The 14,652-nt window shown below is 38.1% G+C and overlaps 1 protein-coding gene across 4 annotated transcripts in view; it reads left to right on the top strand.

Moving 5' to 3' along the window:
- CP (ceruloplasmin) overlaps positions 1 to 14,652 on the top strand; it is a 104,119-nt gene that overhangs the window by 56,003 nt on the left and 33,464 nt on the right. For all 4 annotated transcript variants that reach the window (XM_070405942.1, XM_070405945.1, XM_070405944.1 and 1 more), the window contains exons 11-13: positions 1,088 to 1,300; positions 12,362 to 12,569; positions 13,886 to 14,028. In XM_070405942.1, coding sequence (XP_070262043.1) covers positions 1,088 to 1,300; positions 12,362 to 12,569; positions 13,886 to 14,028 — 564 coding nt within the window. The remainder of the gene's footprint in view (positions 1 to 1,087; positions 1,301 to 12,361; positions 12,570 to 13,885; positions 14,029 to 14,652) is intronic.

Genomic DNA, 14,652 nt, shown 5'->3' with positions numbered 1-14,652 from the left:
AAAACTATTAAAGCTATTTTTTTAAATGCTCAGGACAACCTCCAGAGCATCGGTTCTCAACCTATGGGTCGCGACCCCTTTGGGGGTCGAATGACCCTTTCACAGGGGTCGCCTAAGAACATTGGAAAACACATATATAATTACATATTGTTTTTGTGATTAATCACTATGCTTTAATTATGTTCAATTTGTAACAATGAAAATACATCCTGCATATCAGATATTTACATTATGATTCATAACAGTAGCAAAATTACAGTTATGAAGTAGCAACGAAAATAATTTTATGGTTGGGGGTCACCACAACATGAGGAACTGTATTAAAGGATCGCGGCATTAGGAAGGTTGAGAACGACTGCTCCAGAGGTTTTTATTTAATTGAAATCTGGCATCAGATTTATTTTTAGCTCCCAGTGTAATTCTAGAATGCAGTTAGGGTTCAGAAATAGTGAGCTAATTGTTTAAAAAAAAACAAAAAACACCACACCACTAATGGACAACATGTGAAAATGATTGTAGCAAGAAGAAAAAAATGTAAAGTTGTTCTATAAATTTTTTTAAAAATAGGATTGATACTAGTTACATTTCTCACTATCTTTAAAATAATCCTTTTGATTTAGCATTTTTGCATTCTGGAGGAGCCAAAGATATTATCTATTGAAAACAGCAGTGAGAGAAAACTTCCTGCAAATACTCTGCCCTATTAATTCAAGAGGAATCATAGAATTTTCCATCTAGAACAACAAACCCATTCCCAGTCTACAGTGCCCAGGAAGAGGTGGTATTTCTCATATACTTAGGTGTTCACAATATGACCCTTGAGAGAACTAAAAAGTGGCTAGCTTGGAAGAACAGTAAGATTCCTAGGGCACAGAACTCTGAGAACACTGCATTTAGCTCTGCTCCTTTCTGCTCTCGAGGGAACATCAAGAAATTGCAAAGCCACTGCTGACACAGAAAGGAGTAGAGAGGCCAGAATGGGTCTTTTAAAAATAAAATAAAATTGGCTCTGGAAAGTCTAGGAGGTTGTCATGTAGTAGGACATGAGGTAAACCACTTTCAAAATGTTGTTTTTCACCTTTTACAGCCATGAATGGATTTATGTATGGGAATCAGCCTGGTCTCAATATGAACAAAGAAGATTTGGTCACGTGGTACTTATTCAGTGCTGGGAATGAGGCTGATGTACACGGGATTTACTTCTCAGGAAACACATATCTGTCAAGAGAAGAAAGGAGGGATACAGCAAACCTCTTCCCTCAAACAAGTCTCACACTCACCATGCAGCCTGATACTGAAGGTATATTTCTTTAAAGTCAAGACAAGTCTCTATTGGATCAATTCCTGAGGTTTTGATTTATAATCCTGTGGTGGGTGATAAACTCATCCCTTCCCCAAGCTTCCCAAGTACCATTACTTCCCTTGGAAGAGCAAGACTAGGCAACTCCCTGTTATATGCCAAACAGGTCCACTTCCTGTTTGTGGGTGGGAGGGAAGTGAGTGACAAAAGAATAGACTGGGATGTCTCCCATTTCCACAAAGCAGAATCCTTAACACATTCTACTTTTATATTATGGTTCTTTTAAAGATAGCTGGTGTAGCCAAACCCAAGTTTAGCTTCCTAATGCAACAAAAGCCAAACTTGTGAGAAAGGTGCTGGTGAAAATATATTTAATATTTAAATATAAAACTATATTTAAGTATTGGCCCCTTGAGAAGATGGGGACTTTTTTTTAAATTTCTTTATTGATTAAGTTATTATATATGTGTCCATTACCCCCTATCCCGCTGACTCATGCCCTCACCCCCCTGTTGTCTGTGTCCATTGGTTAGGCCTATATGCTTGCATGTAAGTCCTTTGGTTGATCTCTCCCCCTTACACCCAACCTCCCCTACCTTCCCTCTGAGGTTTGATCTGATCGATGCTTCTCTGTCTCTGGATCTGTTTTTGTTCATCAGTTTATGTTGTTCATTACATTCCACAAATGAGTGAGATCATGAAATATTTATCTTTCTCTGACTGGCTTATTTCACTTAGCATAATGCTCTCCAGTTCCATCCATGCTGTTGCAAATGGTAAGAATTCCTTCTTTTTTTACCCCAGCATAGTATTCCATTGTGTAGATATACCACAGTTTTTTAAAACACTCATCTACTGATGGGCACTTAGGCTGTTTCCAAATCTTAGCTATGGTGAGTTGTGCGACTATGAACATAGGGGTGCATATATCCTTCCTAACTAGTGTTTCTGGCTTCTTGGGATATATTCCTAGAAGTGGGATCACTGGGTCAAATGGGAGTTCCATTTTTAGTTTTTTGAGGAAACTCCATACTGTTCTCCACAATGGCTGCACCAGTCTGCATTCCCACCAGCAGTGCACGAGGGTTCCTTTTTCTCCACATGCTTGCCAGCACTTGTCCTTTGTTGATTTGTTGATGATAGCCATTTTGACAGGTGTGAGATGGTATTGCATTGTAGTTTTAATTTGCATCTCTCAGATGATTAGTGACTTTGAGCATGTTTTCATATGTCTTTTGGCCTTTCTTCTGTCTTCTTTCAAAAAGTACCTATTTAGGTCTGTTGCCCATTTTTTGATTGGGTTGTTTATCTTCCTTTTGTTAAGTTGTATGAGTTCCCTGTAAATGTTGGAGATTAAAGCCTTATCAGTGATAACATTTGCCAATATGTTCTCCCATGCAATGGGCTTTCTTGTTGTTTCATTTATGGTTTCTTTTGCAGTATAAAAGCTTTTTATTTTGATATAGTACCATTTGTTTATTTTCTCTTTAGTTTCCATTGCCCTAGGAGCAGTATCAGTGAAGAAATTCCTTCAGCATATGTCTGAGATTTTGCTGCCTGTGGATTCCTCTAGTATTTTTATGGTTTCCCATCTTATGTTTAAGTCCTTTATCCATTTTGAGTTTATTTTTGTGTATGGTGTAAGTTGGTGGTCTAGTTTCATTTTTTTGCATGTATCTGTCCAGTTTTCCCAACACCATTTATTGAAGAGACTGTCTTGACTCCATTGTAAGTTCATGCCTCCTTTGTCGAATATTAATTGAGCATAGTGGTTTGGGTCGATTTCTGGGTTCTCTATTCTATTTCATTGATCTACATGTCTGTTCTTGTGCCAGTACCAGGCTGTTTTGAGAACAGTGGCTTTGTAATACAGCTTGATATCTGGTGTTGAGATCCCACCTACTTTGTTCTTCTTTCTCAAGGAGATGGGGACTTTTGTCCCAAACCCCTCTTAACAACTCTGGTCAAGCTAACAAATTCTATAGGGCTGAAAGAGGGTAGAGAAAACTGTGGACGTGTATGATATGTAGGACATAAAGGACGTCTTCCCATAGGCTTTGATATGGATCTTTATGGTGACCATTCTTGAGTTGGCTATCTGGTCTTATTGTCTGCTGAGTTCCTATGACTGAGTGGTTGGCATCAGCTGGGTCTTTAGACCAGGCTGCTTCCTAAGCTTGCATAGGAATGGAAAATCCTGAACTATAAAGTATATTTTAAAACTTTTAATAGTAAGCACTAGTTTCAAGAGAAAAATCAGGTCACAGTAGTAAATTGGGTTTAACACTTAGTCAGATTATTATGGGTTGCTTTATAGATTTTTTAATGTTTTTCTTGTTCATTCTTATTTTTTAATTAAATCTTTATTGTTGAAAGGATTACAAATGTTCCTTTTTTCCCCCCTTGAACCATTCTAGCCTGCCTCGACACCCTACCCCAGGCCTTCACCACCCTATTATCTGTGTCCATAGGTTATGCATATATGCAAGTTCTTAGGTTGACCTCCTCCTACCTACCACCCTCTCCCACCTTCCCTCTGAGATTCCACAGTCTGTTCTATACTTCCATGTCTCTAGACCTATTTTTGTTCATCAGTTTATTGTTTTCATTAGATTCCACACATGAGTGAGATCATGTGATACTTATCTTTCTCTGACTTGTTTATTTCGCTTAGCATAATACTCTCCAGGTCCATCCATGCTGTCTTAAAGGGTAAGAGATCCTTCTTTTTTACTGTTGCATAGTATTCCATAGTGTAAATGTACCACAGCTTTTTTATCCACTCATCTACTGATGGGCACTTGGGCTGTTCTTGTGCCAGTACCAGATGTTAGCTATTGTAAATTGTGCTGCTATGAACATTGGGGTAAACACATTCTTTCTGATAGGTGTTTCAGGTCTCTTAGGATATATTCTTAGAAGTGGGATCACTGGGTCAAATGGCATTCCATATTTAATTTTTTGAGAGAACTGCATACTGTTTTCCCACCAGCAGTGTACTAGTGTTCCCTTTTCTCCACATCCTCACCAGCACTTGTCACTTGTTGATTGGTTGATGGTAGCTTTCTGTCAGGTATGAGCTGATACCTCATTGTCATTATATTTTGCATCTCTCTGATGGTCAGTGGCTTTGAGCATTTTTCATATGTCTCTTGGCCATCTGTATGTCTTCTTTGGAGAAGTGTCTATTTAGGTCCTTTTCTTATTTTTTAATTGGATTATTTGTCTTTCGTTTGTTAACTTGTATGAGTTCCTTTTATATTTTGGATATCAGCTGTATCTTTGCCAAATATGTCCTCCTATAGAATGGGCTCCCTTTTCATTTTGTTGATGGTTTCTTTTTATTTTGATGTACTTCCATTAGTTTATTTTCTCCTTAGTTTCCTTTGCCCTAGGAAATGTATCTATAAACATGTTACTACAAGAGATGTCTGAGATTTTGCTGCTTTTGTTTTTTTCTAGGATTTTTATGGTTTCATGGCTTACATTTAAATCTTTTATCCATTTTGAGTTTATTCTTGTGTATGATGTAAGTTAGTGGTCTAATTTCTTTTTCTTTTTTTTGCATGTGTCTGTCCAATTTTCCCAATACCATTTATTGAAGAGTTTCTTGACTCCATTGTATATTCTTGCCTTCTTTGTCAAATATAAATTGAGTATAATGTCTTGGGTCAATTTCTGGGTTCTTTGTTCTGTACCATTGATCTATATGCCTGTTCTTGTGCCAATACCAGACTGTTTTGAGTACAGTGGCTTTGTAGTATAACTTAATATCTGGTATTGTGATCCATCAAAATTTGTTCTTCTTTCTCAAGATTGCTGAGGCTATTTGGGATCTTCTTTTTTTCCATATAAATTTTTGGAGTATTCTAGATCTGTGAAATATGCTGTTGGTATTTTAATAGGGATTGCATTGAATCTGTAGATTGCTTTGGGTAGGATGGACATTTTAATGATGTTAATTCTACCTATTCATGAACATGGTATATTCTTCCACTTGTTTATATCTCTAGCTCTTTTTTCAATGTCCAATAGTTGAGTACAAGTCTTTTACCTCCCTGGTTAAGTTTATTCCTAAATATCTTAATGTTTTTGTTGCAATGATAAAGGGCATTGTTTATTTAGTTTCTGAGAATTCATTGTTGGTGTATAAAAATGCCATTGATTTCTGGGTGTTAATTTTGTAACTTGCTACATCGCCAAATTCATTTATTAGATCTAGTAGCTTTTGGGTGGAGTCTTTAGGGTCTTCTATGTACAATATCATCTGTGAATAATGACAGTTTTACTTCCTCCTTTCCAATTTGGATGCCTTTTATTTTTTCTTCTTGTCTGATCACTGTGGCTAGGACTTCCAGTACTATTTTGAATAAGAATGGTGAGAGTGGGCATCCCTGTCTTGTTTCTGTTCTTAGGGGAAATAGTTTTAGTTTTTGCCCGTTGAGTAAGATGTTGACTGTAGGTTTGTCATATATGGCCTTTATTCTGTTGAGATATGATCCCTCTACTCCCACTTTGCTGAGCTTTTTTTATCAAAACTGGGTGTTGGATTTTGTTGAATGCTTTTCTGCATCTATTGATATGATCATGTGATTTTTGTCTTTCAATTTTTTTCTGTAATGCATCACGTTTATTGATTTGAGAATTTGTACCAGCCTTGTATCCCTGGAATAAATCCCACTTGGTCATGATGTATGTTTTTTTAAATATGTTGCTGGATCTGCTTTGCTTATATGTTGTTGAGGATTTTAACATCTATGTTCATCGAGGATATTCGCCTATAATTTTCTTTCTTTATAGTGCTTTATCTGGTTTTGGAATTAGGATAAAGTTAGCCTCATAAAAAGAGCTTGAAAGTGTTCCTTTCTCTTACATTTTTTTTCAAATAGTTTAAGGAGTAGAGATGTTATTTCTTCTTTTGAAAATTTGGTAAAACTCTCACTGCCCTGTGAAGCCATCTGGGAGTTTTTTTATTACGGCTTTTATTTCATCAGTTGTTATTGGCCTATTCAGGTTTTCTGATTCTTCCTGATTTAGTTTTGGGAGATTGTATTTTTCTAGGAATTTTTCCATTTCCTTCACATTGTCCAGCTTATTGGCATATAGTTGTTCATAGTATTTTCTTACAATCCTTTGTATTTCTGTGGTGTCAGTTGTTACTTTCCACCTTCATTTCTAATTTTTTTTTTGGGGGGGGGTCCTCACTCTTTGCTTCTTTTTTTTAAATTAAATCTTTATTGTTCAGATTATTACAGTTGTTCCTCTTTTTTTCCCCCATAGCTCCCCTCCACCCGGTTCCCACCCCACCATCTGCCCTTACACACCCTCCCCCACTGTCTTCATCCATAGGTGTACGATTTTTGTCCAGTCTCTTCCCGCACCCCCAAAACCCTTTCCCCCGAGAATAGTCAGTCCACTCCCTTTCTATGCCCCTGATTCTATTATATTCACCAGTTTATTCTGTTCATCAGATTATTTATTCACTTGATTTTTAGATTCACTTGTTGATAGATGTGTATTTGTTATTCATAATTTGTATCTTTACCTTTTTCTTCTTCTTCCTCTTCTTAAAGGATACCTTTCAGCATTTCATATAATACTGGTTTGGTGGTGATGAACTCCTTTAGCTTTTTCTTATCTGTGAAGCTCTTTATCTGACCTTCAATTCTGAATGATAGCTTTGCTGGGTAAAGTAATCTTGGTTGTAGGTTCTTGCTATTCATCACTTTGAATATTTCTTGCCACTCCCTTCTGGCCTGCATAGTTTCTGTTGAGAAATCAGCTGACAGTCGTATGGGTACTCCCTTGTAGGTAACTGACTGTTTTTCTCTTGCTGCTTTTAAGATTCTCTCTTTGTCTTTTGCTTTTTGCATTTTAATTATGATGTGTCTTGGTGTGGTCCTCTTTGGATTCCTTTTGTTTGAGGTTCTCTGCACTTCCTGGACTTGTAAGTCTATTTCTTTCACCGGGTAGGGGAAGTTTTCTGTCATTATTTCTTCAAATAGGTTTTCAATATCTTGCTCTCTCTCTTCTTCTGGCACCCCCATAATTCGGATGTTGGTACGCTTGAAGTTGTCCCAGAGGCTCCTTACACTATCTTCATATTTTTGGATTCTTTTTTCTTTTTGTTTTTCCGGTTGGGTGTTTTTTGCTTCTTCATACTTCAAATCTTTGACTTGATTCTCGCGATCCTCTAGTCTGCTGTTGGAACTCTGTATAATATTCTTTATTTCAGTCAGTGTATGCTTAATTTCTAGTTGGTCCTTTTTCATAACCTCGAAGGTCTCACTAAATTTATGGGCGGTTTCTAGAAAATTCTTGAAAAACCTTATAAGTGTGGTTTTGAACTCTATATCCTGTAGTTTGCTTTCCTCCATTTCTGTCATTTGTGACCTGTTTCTTTGTCTCTGCATTTTTTATGCTTCCCTGTGTTGCTAGAGTGGCTTTGTGTGCTAGGTGTCCTATTGGGCCCAGTGGCTCAGCCTCCCCAATTACCTGAGGTGGACACACTTGGTGCACCCCTTTGTGGGCTGTGTGCACAATCTTGTTGTGGTTAAGACTTGATTGTTGTGGGGCTTTGGTGCTCACTGAGTCTACCCCCTGAGTGTGTCTCTTATGGATCTGAGGAGTTGTAATCTGGATGGTCCCACTCTGACCACTGGGTACACTGGCTCTTGGATCTCTAAGGAGGTGCTAATTTAGCCTCTGCCTGAGGCTACCCAGCAGGAGCTATGGAGAGATCTGCAGATTCCTCTTCTTTGTTTGGGGTTTGGAGGTGCCCAGATGAGGCCCAGCTATGAAGCAATGCAAGCTGCTGTGGGGCCTTGGGCCTTCTTTTGGATGTTCTGGGTCTCTCTGACCCAGCTGCAGTTTGTTAGGTAATTTTCAGATTGCAAAGAGCCAGGCCTTTCATATGCAAAAGCCTCTGCGCACAGCTTGGGTGGGGCAGGGTCTCAAGGAATCAACAGCATGGAGCAAACAGCTATGGCTGATCCTCAGTCCTACCCTAAGAAGACCAGCGTCTCAGTGTCCCTCGGTAATTGCTTCAAACACCTCTGAGAGAAAGCCGCCCTCGAGTTCCGACCAATGCCAGACAGTCCAGTTTCTCCCCGTATGAGTCTGGGTCCCCAGAGACTTGCCCAGAACTGGAGTTCAGAGCAGTTGGGAGCTTGAGACTCCTTCCCGATTGAAAAAGACAACCATGTCCTCAGTTGCCAGCCCTTTCCACGTGCGCCTCAGTACCTCCTCTAAGTCGCAGTGTGCTTTTCTCTTTCCTTCTAGTTGTAGAATTTCCACTCAGCCAGCCTTCCTGTGGTTCTTGATGATGTCCATTTTGTCTTTTAGTTGTATTTTTGAAGTGGTTGTGTGAGGCAGCAATTTCCGGTATTTACCTATGCCACCATCTTGGTTTCTCCATCTCTTTGCTTCTTGATGAATCTGGCTAACAGTTCATCAATCTTGTTTATTTTTTTTTTCAAAGAACCAGTTCTTGGTTTCATTGATGTTTTGTATTGTTTGTGGGTGTTTGTTTTTTTTTTAAATCTCTATGTCATTTATTTCTGCTCTAATCTTTATTATTTCCTTCCTTCTACTTACTCTGGGATTTTCTTGTTGCTCTCTAATTCTTTCAGTTGTAGAGTTAAATAATTATTATTTTTTCTTGTTTTTTGAGGTAGGCCTGTAGTGCTATGAACTTCCCTCTCAGGAATACATTTGCTGTGTCCCAGAGATTTTGGATTGTTATGTGTTCATTTTCATTTGTTTCCCGGAAGTTTTTTTATTTCGTTCTGATCTCATTAGTAACTCATTCATTGTTTAATAACATGCTAGTTAGCCTCCATGTGTTTGAATGTTTTGGGGTGTTTTTACTGTAGTTGATTTCTAGTTTCATTCTATTATGATCTGAGAAGATACTTGATATGATTTCAGTCTCCTTGAACTTGTAGAGACTTGTTTTATGTCCTAACATGAGATCTCATGTGCACTTGAGAAGGATATATATTCTGCTGCTTTGGAGTGAAATGTTCTACAAATGTCAATTAAATCCATCTGATCCACTGTGTCATTTAGAGTCACTGTTTCCTTGTTAGTTTTTAATCAGGAAGTTCTATCCAGTGAAATCAGCAGAGTGTTAATGTCCCTCACTATGACTGTATTGCTGTCAATCTCTCTCATAATGTCTTCTAGAAGTTGTGGGGTTTTTTTGTTTTGTTTTGTTTTTTTTACATATTTAGGTGTTCCTATATTGGGTGCATATATATATTTACCAGAGTTATATCCTCTTGTTGAATCAATCCCTTTATTATTATATAGTGACCTTTGTTGTCTCTTGTGATGGCCTTCATTTTGAAATCTATTTTGTCAGATATGAGTATTACTACACCAGGTTTTTTATATTTCCATTTGCATACAAAATTTTTCCCATCCCTTCACTCTCATCCTGTATGAGTCTTTTGTTCTGAAGTGGGTCTCTTGTAGACAGCATAGAATCGGGTCACGATTTTGTATCCATTCAGCTACTCTATATCTTTTGATTGGAGCATTTAATACATTTACATTTAAGGTTATTATTGATAGGTACTTATTTATTACCATTTTAATTCTGTATGCCTAGGATGTTTCTCTCTGGTATATTTCTTCTTCTCATTAGCATTTCTACAGTGCCTTTTTGGTGGTGGTAAACTCCTTTAGCCATCTTTTTGTCTGGGAACCTCTTTATTTCACCATCTATTTTAAATGATAGCCTTGCTGGATATAGTAATCTTGGTTTCAGATCCTTTCTTTTCATTGCCTTAAATACTTCATGCCATTCTTTCCTGGCCTGTAGAGTTTCTGATGAGAAATCAGCTGACAGCCTTATCCGAGCTCCTTTGTAAGTAACAAATTGATTTTCTCTTGCTGCCTTTAAAATTCTGTCTTTAATTTTTGGCATTTTAATTATAATGTGTCTGGGTGAGAACTTGTTTGGGTTCTTCTGCTTGGTACTCTCTATGCCTCCTGGACTTGTGTGACTGTTTCCTTCACTTGGTTAGGGAAGTTTTCTCCCATTATTTCTTCAAACATGTTCCCTATCTCCTGCTTACTTTCTTCTCCCCTGGCACTCCTATAATGTGAATATTGTTACATTTCATGGTGTCTCACAGCTCCCTTAAGCTGTCCTCCTATTTTTTAATTGTTTTATTTTTTATTTTTTGTCCTTTACTTTTTCGTTCTTTTTTTTCTTTTTTTCTTTTTGATTGAGTTTTTCCTATCTGTCTTCTAATTCACTGATCCAATTCTTGGCTTCTGCTAATCTGCTGTGTATTCCTTACAATGTGTTATTAGTGCTATGTCATTCTTTACCTCTTTCTGGTATTTTTTCATAGTTACTAAATCTTTTCTCATGCTGTTGAGCTTCTTTGCCATCATTATGCTGAACTCCATATCAGATAAATTTCTTATCTCCATTTTGTTTACCTCTTCTTGAGAATTCTGTTCTTTTATTTGAGGTTTTTGTTTGTTTTTTGTCTCCCCATTTTACTACCTATTTGGGTTTGTGTCATGTATTAGGTTGATCTGCTATGATTCCCAATCTCTAGTGCAGACACTGTTTCTGAGTGGCTCTTAGTATCCTGTTTGGGCTATCAAAAATATATAGCTTATGGCTCCCTCTGCTGGGGCTGGGTACCTTTGGAAATAACCAAGATGTCCACCAGGGTCTGCTTTTCCTATTCCCAGGCCCAGAAGGAAATCAGACATACACTCAAAGCCTCCAGAGATCTGCCTCTGCCTTCAGTCCAATTTACAGTTTGATTAGCCTCAGGCTATGGACCACAGTTCTTCCAATAGGAGTAACTGCCTTCCCTTCAGGCAAAAACCACCTGGATAGCAAAGGTCCTCTCACAGTGTGATGGAATGACTCAGCACAGGAAAGCAGGGTGGTTGCCCTTTGAGCTCCAATCCCAGAGCCCCCAACCCTGTACTCTCCTCACATAGCTCCAGTCTTCTCTGCCCTCCCTCTGCCAGAGCCCAAGGTGAGTGGCTGCACACAATTTTTTTTTTTTTTGGCCCTTTAAGAAAGTGCCTGCATTTCCAGCCATCTCTCACTGGTGGACAGTAACCCTACTGCTTTTCACAGCCAGACATTCAGTGGGCACTTTTATCAGTTTTGATTCTCGGGGTTATCATGCCCAGCTTCAGATTTAGAACCCAGGGTTCTCAGTAGGAACCCCCACAGCTGAGATATCCCTCCAGGCCTTCAGCTGCTGTCTGTGGGAGCTCGGCCAGCCCTTTTGTGCCTCTGCAGTTCCTACTAGTCTCTATGGGGTCTCCACTTTCCATCCTTGGTTATCATGGTTCTCTCCAGCTAGTCTTCAGTTGATTTCAAGGGTTGTTCTTCTGTATTTTAGTTGTATTTCCAGTTTGGTCTTGGGAGAGTGTCAGTGTAGCTTCCACTTACTCTGCCATCATTTTTAATCTCCTTTGTTGGTTCTTATTTTAGTTCTATTCTATGGTTAGCCAGAGTAGTATAAATTTTTTATTCCCTGTTACACTGGCAAATCAGACTAGACACTGGAAGACTCACTAAAGGCTCTTTACCTAAACTTCTCATCATTTTTCTATAGCCTAGATGTAGTGTTCATTTGTCAATTCTTTGCAGTTAAATAACTTATACTAGAACCATAGCCATGCAAATTCAGAGACTCCCACAGGTCTTGCTCTGAATGAGTAAAACAAACAAACAAAAAAGTGAAAAAATGATAACTTGTTTCAGGCTTTTTGTTGTTGTTGTTGTTCCTTATGTGCCACTAAAAGGTAAGACAGGTCCAGGGCAACCTTTCCTTCATTCATTACACAAGTTCAGATACAGAGAAAACAGCAAATGCAAATGCCCTGAGGCAGGCAAACCCTTGACATGTGGCTTGGGTGGCATGAGTAGTAGGCCACATGATCAGGGGTGTGGGAAGCCAGCTGATGTAACCCAGGCCACAGTAAGGACTTTGGTATTGATTCTGAGTAAAGTGAGGAACCACAGAAGGTAATGAGCAAAGGAGTGACATGCTTTCTCATTTACCTTTCAAGGGACTTTCAATGTTGAGTGCCTCACAACTGATCACTACACTGGTGGCATGAAGCAAAAATATACTGTGAGCCAACGCAGGCAGCTGTCTGAGAATCCAAGCCTATACCTGGGAGAGCGGACCTACTTCATTGCCGCGGTGGAGGTGGAATGGGATTATTCTCCAAGCAGGGAATGGGAAAAGGAGCTGCATCGTTTACAAGAGCAAAGGTAATTCTCTAGGCAGATTCCCAATTTTTTAGTTTCTCTTTCAAAGAAGGCAGAATTATGTTAAATTGCAGTAAAATAAAGTTGTGTTAAATAAGAATAACAACAAAATGCTTCCTAGGCATCCTTCTCATTAATTTCAGTTTCTCTCAATTTTCTCACAGGCAATTTTCCATTTGTAGTTATTCACATTTCTTTCTTTTCTATTGGACTGTCTTCTTACATTCATGTGCCCTTATCTTGTCACTGATTTTCAAACTTACACCACAATTAATGTCTCAGTTCAGAGCTAAAGTATTATTTTCTCTATCAACTATTTGCTATTTATGTTATCTTTTCTCCAAAGATTTTGTTATTAGTCTATTAACCAGTTATTTCACATTTTTAAAGCTACTACTAGTATGTATGAAAGAGAACTTTAAATTGAGGGCAGTATTACAGATATGGTCTCTGCCCTCGAAAAAGTTACAGGAAAATACGGTTCAAAACCACCAATAACAAGTAAATCATGGCTCCCTCTGCTGGGGCTGGGTACCTTTTGAAAGAAATCATGGGACTGAAAAAATAAGTTCAGTTTGAATAGATGTTAGCTAAGGGTGGTGGTTGGAGCTGCAGAACCCTTCCATTTAGAGCAGCTTCACCCACACTGTGGTTAGTCCTTTTGTACTGTCCCCTCTATTATCTCCCACATAATGCACCAGCCCTTTGTGGTATGACTGGACAGATAAGAGTGGGCATGTATTCAGATCTGGTTCATAACATGTATCTGGACAGTGGTTACTTGGGCAGTTTGACTGCGATGGTGATTATGATTTGTGATGTAAAGGAGTAAAAGGTTATTTCAGTGATTGGGGTTAAACAGTCAAAAGGCCACAGGAGCCATTAGGAGTCAATAAAAACTTTAGGGAAAGGAAATATCTAGAAGAACATGGCTACTTCAGTTCCTATAGACTAGAAACATTGTAGTATCCAGGGAACATGTCAGTGGTGAAATCTGGACCCATACAGTTTTAGAGCAATAAATAAACCTTGGATATGGCCTCCTCTAATACCTCATTTCAGAGGAGAAGAAACCAAGACTCCAATGAGAAATGACTAGCTGGGGGTCATTTTAGTGGCAGAATCCAGGCTCCACTCTGCCTAGGTGCACTTTCTACCACCCATGTCTATTTTTAAAGTCTTGCGGGAATGGGAGAGTGGTATTGAAAACTAGCATAATTACTTAAGTAAAAATTGTATGTTTATTCACAATTTAAAACTCAACTTCCACTTTCACTAAAACAAATACTAACTTAGTTGTGTGTGTGTTTTTTTTTAAGTGTTTCAAATAATGCATTTTTAGATAAGGAAGAATTTTACATAGGCTCAAAGTACAAGAAAGTTGTGTATCGGCAATACACTGATGGCACATTCCAAGTTCCAGTGGAGAGAAAAGCTGAAGAAGAACATCTGGGCATTCTAGGTACTCTAACAGCTACAGTTCACCAGGTGTGGGCAAGTGATGTGCTGCCGCATGTGGTGATGGTCCATGTTTAGGAGTTTCATTTTCTTGGTTCATGTATCAGTTATTTAAATAAAAATAGGAGAGTTCTAGTTGCTATATGGGAGGCTGCCAAATTAATGAATCTCTTAATAAAGCCAATTAGATCTTTAAAAAATAAAATGTCACTCAATAAAAATGAGAAGCCTATAAATATGGCATAATAAAATACTGTGTCAAAAGCAATATATTATCCCATATACTAATGAAATTGTATATATTTGGTGTTTATTAAACTGATGCTTATAGTTTGGGTGAAATTCCTAGAAATTACTTTCTAATGAAATTCTTAACCAAATTCTCCATTATTCTCCCATCCCTCAAAAAAAAAAAATCATAGCTATTTACTTTTAAAATTAAGATGTAAATGATTAACTCTAAAGGGGAGAAATTTATATATAGATAAGGAGATAGGGAAAGAAAAAAGTGTTACTGTGCACACAGCAGGGGGAAAAGATCTCTTCAATTTTTCAGGAATCATTTTAAGACACAATGTTTAAGAACTTGACTAACACTGGTCTTGGGAATTTCCTTGAAAATCATCAA

This window comes from Myotis yumanensis, unplaced genomic scaffold (assembly GCF_028538775.1).
Source record: "Myotis yumanensis isolate MYYU_CA2020_CCGP unplaced genomic scaffold, mMyoYum1.0.hap1 SCAF_2, whole genome shotgun sequence".
Lineage (NCBI taxonomy): Eukaryota > Metazoa > Chordata > Mammalia > Chiroptera > Vespertilionidae > Myotis > Myotis yumanensis.
Note: the sequence above shows the minus strand (reverse complement) of the source record. Positions and strands in the feature narration are given on the sequence as shown.